The 11,425-nt window shown below is 47.1% G+C and overlaps 1 protein-coding gene across 1 annotated transcript; it reads left to right on the forward strand.

The window, feature by feature from the left end:
* Positions 1-7,406: 7,406 nt before the first annotated feature.
* LOC123042938 (uncharacterized) lies at positions 7,407-9,548 on the forward strand. The gene is made up of 2 exons (XM_044465285.1): positions 7,407-8,370; positions 8,661-9,548. Exons 1-2 carry the CDS (start codon positions 8,116-8,118, stop codon positions 9,354-9,356), a joined length of 951 nt encoding a protein of 316 aa, XP_044321220.1. The 5' UTR covers positions 7,407-8,115; the 3' UTR covers positions 9,357-9,548.
* The last annotated feature ends 1,877 nt before the right edge of the window (positions 9,549-11,425 follow it).

Raw genomic sequence — 11,425 nt, forward strand, 5'->3', positions numbered from 1 at the left:
CCACTATAACCAACTAGGACAACTTAATGTTGTTTCTAGTTACTTCTTGTATTCTTCTTATCCTTCACACTCACGCGCTATACTCCAAATTTTGAAGCAATACTTATACAACTGGGAGCATCCAGTAACGTTTTTGAAGCAATAATAATGCACCTATGCCATCCATGGCATTGACGTGAACCGCCTCGTCAAATTTGCCCGACAACACACATAGACGCAATATCCTTATAATCATTATTGATGTGTGGAAGCAAAATCAAATTTGATTGGAAGCAAATTGTATATTCACTGGAAACAAAGTCGAATATTTTTGGAAGCAATGTTTGATGGAAACAAATGTTTATTTCCCTTGATTGGATGCGGTCCAATGCTATGCTTGAAACGATCATGTAGCCTTTTGAACCATATTTTTTATGTTGCAAATAATACATCATTAGGGCATCTCCAATGTCGACCCTCAAAGCACCCCCATACGTCCGAGACACACATTCTGGACGTGTTGTGACATCAAACGTGGGCCTGTATCGGCGCACAGGGCAGTCCGGGCGCACTTTCTCCCGTAAACTGGAGACAAACATGGGGGCTTTGCTGGTGTCTGGACTGCTCCCAAGCCTGCGTCTGACTATCTTGGCCGACCCAACCTCCACCCCACCCCCTCTTCGATTTTCATCCCACGCATCGCGTCGCTTGCCGCGCCATACTCATGCTGGCCCAGAGCGTATGCAAATGTCGTCATTGCTGCCCACGATTTGACTAGATGGGAAGGCGGCACAGATGTACGCGAACTCTCACACATCGACACTTCAATGCGGACATCGCGTCCTGAGAAACCAAGTCATGCAGCCACGCCGCATTGAAGCGGGCTGACTACCCCTCCGGCTGGCCTGGCCATGAGTATTTATGCCCTACATCGGCGACACACATATCCACACTCCCTGTACCCGAGGAGCTCACCTTCCTCATCCCCCTCGCCATCACCTCATTGACCCCTTCCTCCTCTATAAGTCCAATGGTGATGCCGAAGTCCTGGTTCGCCACGCGGGGAGGAGGCCGATGGAAATTCCTCTTCAGACGAATCGTGGTGCCACTGCCCTCACTCTCTGGGCCCTTCTGCATCCACGTTAAGCGGGAGTCGGCATGCCCACTTCGGCAGGTGAAGGACGAGCCAACGTCCCCGCCGCACAACCGCGACCGCCACATCGGCGGTCGCGTTAAAGAAGGAGCCGACAGCCCGGCAGCGCCTCTGCCACGTGAAGGACGAGCTCGCGCCGCCCCCGCCACACAGCCACCATCACGACGCCACCGCCGCTCGGTAAAGGAGGAGTTGCCGTCGGCGATCGCTAGTGCAAACTCCACTACCTAGGAGGAGGCGGTTATGACGGTGCCTCCGGCTCTCACGCCATGGTATGCATGGCGGAGCGCGCGGCGCGGCAGCAGGAGAGGTACGACCAACGCAATGTTGGTCACCGCTCCGCATTCTCCTCAGTTCCAATTACTGTTTCAATATACCAGTGTTTCAGTGAAGACCTGTTAGGGTTGAACTTCACCTAGAGCAAGTAGCTACACTTCTTCACAACTGAAAAATGCACTATGCCTTGAATTGTCAGTTTGGTTAAAGAAGTTTCACCACATTTCTTACTAGGACTAGGCTACCGAAGGCTGACCCCTCGGGTGGAGCATATAAGTCACACTCCTGGCCTATTCATGAGCTTACTAGAGATCACCCCAATCTCATAGATTGTGACCCGCAGTCAGGCTCACATAGGTGTGTTCCTCCAAAGATCGCTCTGTAGGATAGCATCTTTCTCACTTAAGCTTTGGAACACATTAAGACAGTAGTCACCCTACCATACAGTATTGAGAGTATTGCATCTCCAATGGAGTAGGTTAGTATAGTTACTCTCCTCAGTTCACCACTGGCTTGTTTTCCCAGGTCCTACTTCACAGGATCTCCGATCACATAGGTTGGGTTACCACCATGGCAACTCATGTGGGTCTCATACCCATCTCCCTCGATGCATTATCTATCACAACACGTGATAGCCCTTTCGTAACGGGATCTGCCAGATTCTTAGCCATATGGACATAGTCCACTCTGGAGTTTCTTAATTTTGTGACAACTTTTAATCTCATTCTTATGTGTTTGTTGGACTTCATGTTGTCCTTTGAACTCTTCACCTTGGTGATGACAGTCTGATTGTCACAGTTCATAAGGATAGCCGGAACCGGTTTATCAACCAATGGCAAGTCCATCAAAAGATCTCGAAGCCATCTTGCTTCAACACCAGATGTGTCTAATGCTATTAACTCTGCTTCCATTGTCGATCTCGTTAAGATCGTTTGCTTGCAAGACTTCCAGGAAACAGCACCACCTCCAAGAGTAAACATATACCCAGTTGTGGCCTTCATCTCATCAGCATCAGAGATCCAATTCGCATCACTATACCCTTCAAGTACCAACGGGTATCCGTATAGTGAAGTCCATAGTTCATAGTACCTTTTAGATAGCGCATAACTCTCTCAACAGCATGCCAATGTACATCACCCGGTTGGGAAACAAACCGGCTCAGTTTGCTCACAGCAAATGCGATGTCAGGCCTCGTTGCGCTCGCTAGGTACATCAGTGAACCAATGATTTGAGAGTATCTCAATTGATCTTTAGCCATGCCTTTGGACTTTCGAATCAACACGCTAGGATCATATGGTGTTTGAGATGGTGTGCAGTCTGAATATCCAAAACGACTCAACACCTTCTCAACATAGTGGGATTGAGGAAGTGTAATCCCACCCTCATTATCCCTCAGTAGCTTGATGTTCAAGATAACATCAGCCACACCAAGGTCTTTCATCTCAAAGTTCTGAGATAGAAACGATTTGACCTCCTCAATGACTTTGAGGTTTCTTTCGAATATCAGTATGTCATCAACACACAAGCACAGTATAACTCCTTCGCCCCCACCATGGCGATAGTATACACATTTGTCAGCCTCATTAACAACAAAACCAATAGATGTCAGAGTTGTATTAAACTTATCATGCCATTGCTTAGGTGCTTGTTTCAGGCCATATAAAGATTTTATCAACCTACACACCTTTCTTTCTTGACCATCTATCACAAAGTCATCAGGCTGTTGCATATAGATTTCCTCGTTTAGCTCTCCATATAGAAAAGCCGTCTTAACATCCATTTGATGGACGAGAAGACCATGCGAGACCGCCAATGAGAGTAATACTTGAATGGTGGTCAGTCTAGCCACAGGTGAATAAGTATCGAAGAAATCTTCCTCTTCTTGCTGGTCATAGCCCTTGGCCACAAGCCTAGCCTTGTACTTTTCAATCATACCATCGGGCCTAAGCTTCTTTTTGAACACCCACTTACATCCCAGTTGTTTGCAACCATAGGGACGGTCAGTGATCTCCCATGTCCCGTTAGCCATAATGGAATCCATCTTGCTACGGAACGCATCCTTCCAGTAGTCAGCTTCTGGAGAGGCATACGCTTCTGAAATAGAAGTGGGAGTATCATCCATGAGGTACACGAAGAAACCATCACCAAAGGTCTTTGCAGTTCTTTGTCTCTTGCCCCTACCAAGGGTTTCCTCGTCATCCTCCTCAGGATTTTCATCATGTGTTTGTTCATAATATTCCATAGGGATGGCAGGTTCAGGAGTCTCCTCAGATTCCTGTCTAGAAGTGCTTTGCATATCTCTCATAGTAAAAATATCCTCAAAGAATGTAGCATCCTTAGACTCCATAATTGTACCGACCTTCTGGTCAGGTACCTCAGATTTCACTACTAGCAATCTATAGCCAACGCTGTTCTTAGCGTAGCCCAAATTAACGCAGTCCACAGTCTTTGGTCCAAGCTTACGCTTTTTGGGGATCAATACATTGACTTTCACCAAACAGCCCCAAGTACGCAAGTACGAGAGTTTTGTCCTTCTCTTTGCCAATTTCTCATAGGGAGTGATCTCATTATCCTTTGTCGGAACTTTATTCAGGACATGACATGCCGTCAATATAGCCTCCCCCCACCATGCCTTGGATAAACCCGATGTATCTAACATGGTGTTAACCAAATCAGTTAGAGTATGGTTTTTCCGCTCGGCAACCCCGTTTGATTGGGGTGAATAGGGAGGCATCCTCTCATGAATAATGCAATGTTCCGAACAGAAGGAATCAAACTCACTCGAGAAGTACTCTCCACCACGATCTGACCAGACTCATTTAATTTAATTTTCAAGTTGATTCTCAACTTCCGCTTTATAGATTTTAAAGTAGTGTAGAGCCTCATCTTTAGTATTTAACAGATACACATAGCAATATCTAGTGGAATCATCTATCAATGTCATGAAGTATTTCTTTGCACCTTTAGTCAACACATCATTCATCTCACAAAGATCAGAATGTATGAGTTTTAATGGTGCCATGTGTCTCTCCTCTGCGGCCTTGTGAGGCTTGCGAGGTTGCTTAGCTTGCACACATGAAAGGCACTTAGAACCTTTGGCTAAAGTGAAACTCGGGATTAAATCCAACTTGACTAGCCGCGTCATAACACCGAAACTAATGTGACAAAGACGTCAATGCCAAACTTCAGATTCATTAACATTCGAATGAATATGGTTCACGACTTTATTACAAAAATCTGCGAGGGAAAGGCGGAACATCCCTCCGCTCTCATAACCTTTTCCAACAAAGAGTCCATATTTCGTAACAACTAATTTATTAGACTCGAAAACCAACTTAAACCCTTCTCTACATAGAAGGTAGCCACTAACGAGGTTCTTCTTGATGGCGGGGACATGCTGCACGTTCTTCAGCTGCACGATCCTTCCCGAAGTAAACTTCAGATCGACCGTGCCAACACCATGAACACAAGCATTCGCGCCATTCCCCATCAATACGGACCCATGACCTGTGACCTGGTAAGAAGTGAACAATGAAAAGTCAGCACACATATGAACACCTGCACATGTGTCCACCCACCAATCGGTAGGCTGAAACACTGAAAAAACAGTAAATAAATTACCGTACCCAGATGCACCATTATCATTGTTGCCCACAATCATGTTGACGGACTTGGAGTCCTGTCCTGACTTCTTAAACTTGTTTGGGCACTTTGTTGGCCCAATGTTCAACCGAACCACAAGGAAAGCAGCCCTCATCCTTCTTGTTCTTTTTGAAGGTCTTCTTACTCTTCTTTTTAAAGTCGGTATTGTGTTGGACACCGTTCTTTCCCTTGGGCTTGTGGGAGTTGAAGTTCTTCTGGTTCACCATGTTGGCGACAAAAGTCCCTTCGGCCCCTTTTCCGTGCGAGTCTTTTGCCCTTGAATTCTGCTCAACACTCAGATGGCCAATGACATCCTCCACAGAGAATTCACGCCTCTGATGTTTCAGAGTGGTGGCAAAGTTCCTCCAGGAATTAGGGAGCTTAGCGATTATGCAGCCCATGACAAACTTGCCCGGTAACTCGCACTTAAGAAGCTCAAGCTCCTTAACAATGCATATTATCTCATGAGCCTGCTCCAATACAGGACGGTTTTCAACCATCTTGTAATCGTGGAACTGGTGTATAATATACATCTTGCTCCCGGCATCGGCGGCCCCGAACTTAGATTCGAGCGCCTCCCACAAGTCCTTGGTGACATGCACATGTAGATATGCGTCGACCAGTTTATCTCCGATCACGCTAAGAACTGCTCCGAGAAACACAACGGTGGCCTCCTTGAACGCCTTCTCCTGTTCAGGAGCAATCGTTCCCGTGGAGACACCGGTGACCCAGAACACGTTCATAGCCGTGAGCCATAAAGTGGTCTTAGTCTGCCAACGCATAAAATACGTACCGGTAAACTTATATGGTTTCAGTGCAGCGGCAAAGCCACTTTCCGAAAAATTCCTACACATAATAGGTTTTTGGATTGTTGAGAAAATAGGCAATTTCTCGATTAAATTAATCCACGAGTAAATCACTAACATGGCATATTCAGTCAATCTAGCACATACTACGCTGATTGCAGAAAGATCTACATATAACGCTAGCATGACTAAAACAGAAAACAATAGGAGCGGGATAAACAAGTTATACTCTCCAGTAGGCCATGCAGAGGCCGTGGCGTTGGTGGCAGCAGCGGCGTCCTCGGCGGCCTTCTTGTCGGCTTCAGCTTTCTCGGCGGCGGCACGTTTGGCGTCGGAGGACATGGTGATGATGAAGGCGACGCGGACGTAAAGGAAGTAGACGATTTGAAGCGAGCAGTCGCGTAATCGCTGCCCAAAAACCTATTCGCCCCTCACCCCGTACAAGAACCAGAAGGGCGTGGTTTCGGAGACCTGCTCTCTCGTCGACCGTGTATGCGGCGGACGAGATGGAGTCAGCGGAGGCAGTAGCAGCAAGGGAACGACGGTGGGCGTGCGCGTGGAACAGATGACACCGCACACTTACATAAACGCAGCCGCGTGGAGAGACGTGGGCTCGACCCACGTCCGAGTCCGTGACAGCTCACGATCCGACGTCTCAGATCGTGGCCCAGGTGTCAGAGAACTCTCCGTTAGTGACTGGCAAAAATAAGCGCGTAGGTGTGAGCTTGGCTCAATCCCGCAACCCGCGGCGCGGCGGGCGGCGGAGGAGTAGTGCGCGATGGCCTCTTCTCTTATCAAGCTCCAATAGCATGTAGAAGAGAAACCCTTATACGGAGGTCCAACTCCTCTTCCACTTCCGGAGTGGGACTAAACTTCCCACTACACCTAGTGTCATATAACTTACATGGGCCCTTATAGATTTTTCAGAAATTGCTATATGGGTCTAGAGCCCATCTCAAATTTCAGCAATTGACACCTGGGACAGGAGGAAACATCGTCCAGGTTGCGACAATCACCCAGAGGAAGAAGGTCGACGCAGGAAGGAACTCATGATCTGCGGACAATCAGCCATGTGTGCATTCTCGCAAATGAGAGAGTGTCGGCCTACTAGAGGGGGAAAGTTAGCATGCAAGTCCACTGTGAAGGGTGGGGGATGTTGTTGAATAAGGAGTACTGTTTATGAGACTCAGCCTGCGCTTATCACCAAAACTATTAAAGCAAATTGAAAAGGAGTTATGCAAGGTTCAAATATATTCTTCCGTAGCGTAGGAAATCACATGCAAAATTCACGGACGTCATGCTTGCCAAACTTCTTGATTGCTTTCTTATTTTCGCCAACATGCACACCGCACGTGTGTCCACAATGTTTGTTCTTTTCTTGGATTATTAGGATTGTAAACAAAATTAGAACTAATTAATTAGCATTCAAAGGTCTTATTGTTTATACCAATCGACTGTTTATTGCATCTTAATTAACAGAGTCCCTTTGGCTCTAGTATGTCAATTAACCGTTTATTGTGTATTAATTCCCCACAGATCCATGACTATATGGACGAACTGTTTTGGCGACTACGACATCGTAGAGTGATTTCTGTGTGTGGGGCTGGAGGTGACACATCAACTGTTGGGTTTAGTCCCACATCGGTTGTGGGGGGAGACATAACACGATTTATAAGGGTAGGGGTGTCCCCTCCTAACAGGCTAGTCTTTTGGGGGGAGAGGGCCCAAGGCCTGTCATAAGTCGGTGTTGCTCTCCGGTTGGGCCTGGTTGACGCATGTGGGTCGGAAACGCTGGTGTAGCGGACCCGGAATTGCGTAACAAGTGGTATCGGAGCCCAGGTGCCCGGAATGAATCTCGGTAGACTCACGGGTGGTCGGTCATGGTTGGTGGGCTGGAAACGCTGGTGTTAGCGGGCCCATGGATGACCGATGTGTGAGGGGGAGATTGTTGGGTTTAGTCCCACATCGGTTGTGGGGGGAGACATAACACGATTTATAAGGGCAGGGGTGTCCCCTCCTAACAGGCTAGTCTTTTGGGGGGAGAGGGCCCAAGGCCTGTCATAAGTCGGTGTTGCTCTCCGGTTGGGCCTGGTTGACGCATGTGGGTCGGAAACGCTGGTGTAGCGGACCCGAAATTGCGTAACATCAACTCTCTTAAAAAAAAGTGTACAACGGCATAAAGCATCAGCTTTTGGGATTCAGGGAGGTTGGAAAATTGACTATTACGTATGGGTGGACGTACCCCATCCATTCAATGAGATGGAATTTATGCGCTTGTTCAAGGGATTGTTTCCGGATCTGGATGGCTACGAAGATGCGGATGAAGGGCCCGCTGAAAAAAAATGCATTTTCTTTATAAACGGTCTGCAATCCGCGGAGCAGTGGGAGTTTATAAAACTCTTCGTGGAGGGGAATACTGAGAGTCGTATCATCCTTATTGCAAATGAAGAAAATGTCTCCAACCACTTTGTAGAACATCTGGAAGCCAACAACGCTGTTCATCCCTTGACCAAGGTATTATAATCTTCACTGTCAGTGTTGACAGATAATTTTATATATTCATAAAAAATTAAGTACATCATGCGGTAGTCACTGATGTACGAACATTGTTTAACCATCTGTTGCATCGTATCGCATTCTCTCCACCTCTAACGACCAAAACACTGCAAAGTAAACAGCAGCGGAAATCTTTGTAGTCCTCTCCAAATTAGTTGTACTGATTCTGGTGCCGGAGGCATGAAATTTAACAATCTCTCTCCCTCTCTCCCACGCACAAACACACACACACACACACACACATGCAGGCCTCTGACTACTATGGATATGGAGATAACAAGGTGGCTTCTCGAAGTATCTTTTTGTCCAACAGAATGGAAGTGAGTCGTATATTCGTGGATTCTCAACAGGACGTGGCTGGTACGATATGGCGTACTCTAGATGGTACTGGGGTCAGCTCGGTATGGGGCATTGCTGGTGTTGGGAAATCAACTCTCGTGAAAGTCAGATACCAAGACCTCAAGAAAGATTCGCGTTGGTCTAGAAACCTTTACTTGGAAAGGTTTGCATGGGTCGATGTGCCGGCTGGTCCATTTGATTTGGTGGAATTTTCTCGGCTCTTACTTCTGGATTTCCATCACTGTGATCTTGAGGCCATGGAAGCTGCAGCAATTGGTATTATGCAGGGTCAGGACCCAATTCAAGGGTGCCGTGAAATTCTGCGTCAAGACGGGTATCTCGTCATTATTGATGGTCTGCGGTCCACACATGACTGGGACTTGATCGAAACTGTGTTTTTATCCCAGCCTACTAAAAAAGCCAAAATAGTTGTCATCACAACTGAAGAAAGCATCGCCAAACATTGTGTCAAGCCGCAGGCAAATGAAGTGATCAATGTCAAATGTCTAGAGGATGCCGATGCCTGTCTTATCTTCAACAAGGTACGTTTAATTGCTCTGAAGCACTGCTCTATTTCAAGCAATTTTGTATTAATTTTTTTCTAGAAAATAGGGGTCTTTTTTCTAGCGGAGTTCAGATACATACATGATACAGCTATGTCGCACAATTCTTCGACCAAATGTCCATGAATACAAAATGTGGTGTGCTTCAGTACACCCACTTAAAATTCCCCTAGAAGGTTAATTAGTACATCCTTAATTATCTAAAACTTATCAAGATTTCGATTAATAATTAAGGGCCACCTGCGAACTGCAACCGGCCGTAGTGTTTTTTTAGAATCATCGTGCTACTTTTATTGATTACCACATAGCTGGGATTTCGTCCGAAATAAGTTGCAAGATACAATCAGGTGGCTCTTGAAACCAAGTCCTGCGCACCTCAAAACTTACACCCTCTCTAGCTAAGACACGCGCAGCACGATTACCCGACCTCCTTGCCGAGTAGATTTCAGCAGGGTCTTGATGTCCTCTACGAACAGCCCCACAGCATAGATATTTCTTGTTTGATCGTTTATCATATGTGCTACGTTCTTGCTGTCCACCTCAACATGCACCTTCGCCGCACCAATCTGCACCGCCATCTGAATGGCATTGTGACTGGCCAAGACCTCAGCAGTTTCAGGGTCCGACACGCCAGGGAATACGACGTTCGCGCCACCCCTAAATGCACCATCGTGGTCCCGCAGAACCACTCCTCCTCCTCCTCTATCTTTAAGCTTTGCCATTGCTTCATCCGAGTTTGCCTTGATCCATCCCTTCTCCGGGGGACACCATTTGACGGCTAGTGCCGCTGATGGCGTTTTTACTCCGCGCTCATGGACCTCAGCCCTTTCACAAACATGACGTCGGCAACTTCCATAGGATCAGCAATACGTTTTCCATCTCTTGCTTCATTCCTAGCCAACCAAAGCCCGTAGGCAGCCTGAATCAGTAGTTCCTTATCCTCCTCCTTAGCCTCAACGAACCATTTCAACAGCCAAGATACGAGCTCGCCATGGGGTCTGCCCAACACCGGAACCCCCTTCTCAGAGCCCAAAAACATCCAGAACATGGCCGAGTGCGGACACGCCCAAAACCGGTGATATACCGTCTCTTCCCGTCCGCATGCCGGGCAGAAAATTCCAGGCTTGATTCTACGCCTATGTAATTCAGACGCAGTTTTGTGTAGCTCGAGCTACATGGTACCTACTATCTTGTCCCTTTATTTTACAGTACACTACATAGGGATATGAGCTATGTGAGCAGATCTTGTCAGTAATTAGCAGGGAAGCAACAGTGCGACGCCCCACCCTAGGCCAGACACACATCCTTCGTAATACACCGGCGTCAGCGTCACAGTGATGGGCCTCGCTCACACGCAACTCCACTGCTTCACATGCAGCAACCTGACTGACGCATCACATCAGGTATCACTGTTCACCACACTCTCCTCCCTCTTTTTTCTGAACGTCCACACTCTCTTTCTTGTGTGAATCTTACTAATGACATGCAGCACATGCATATGTGTGTGGAAAAGTCTGAAAGTTTTTCATACTCTTCTTAAATGGGGTTGGCACGTAACCTTTTTCTCTCTCATCTCTCACACTGTTTCACAACATCTCTCTCAGTAGTTTGGCCGCGTGCGTGTCAGTTTTGCTATGAAAGTGGAAAGTGACATTTGCCTGCGATAAGTTGTAGTATTTCGGCTTGCATGTGCAGCATGCCCAGTGTCTTGTACACTGCAAAGTTGTTGCATGTCAGCGACTGCTGCATGCGAACCTATGAAATTTGACCAGCATTGAACGCGAGACCGAGGGGACAGGACAGGACAGCGCCTGCAACTCTACTTTGCATCAAACAATTCACGCTGCTTTCGTACACATCCCAAAGCAGAACGAATGGTGTTGATAAGAGGAATCGTGTAGGCCGAGCTAGCAAGAAACTTTGCGAAATTCAGACCCGGCGTCCAGCCCATTCTTTATCAGACGCCACATGTGAATCTTGGCTTTACCCGGCGCATTAGTGTGCCACAAAGCTAGCCAACACTTGTGGCTTATCACCGATGACGAGGACTCCGGCCGTCCAGAGCTCGATTTTTTCAGAGACATGCACAGATGATAAGCTGATCGCACATT

This window comes from Triticum aestivum, chromosome 2B (genome assembly GCF_018294505.1).
Source record: "Triticum aestivum cultivar Chinese Spring chromosome 2B, IWGSC CS RefSeq v2.1, whole genome shotgun sequence".
In the NCBI taxonomy this organism is placed as follows: domain Eukaryota; kingdom Viridiplantae; phylum Streptophyta; class Magnoliopsida; order Poales; family Poaceae; genus Triticum; species Triticum aestivum.

Coding starts and splice junctions, on each gene's coding strand:
- LOC123042938 (XM_044465285.1), top strand. CDS start 8,116: ATGGAATTTATGCGCTTGTTCAAGGGATTGTTTCCGGATCTGGATGGC. Junction 8,371..8,660: donor CTGTTCATCCCTTGACCAAG/GTATTATAATCT, acceptor ACACACATGCAG/GCCTCTGACTACTATGGATA.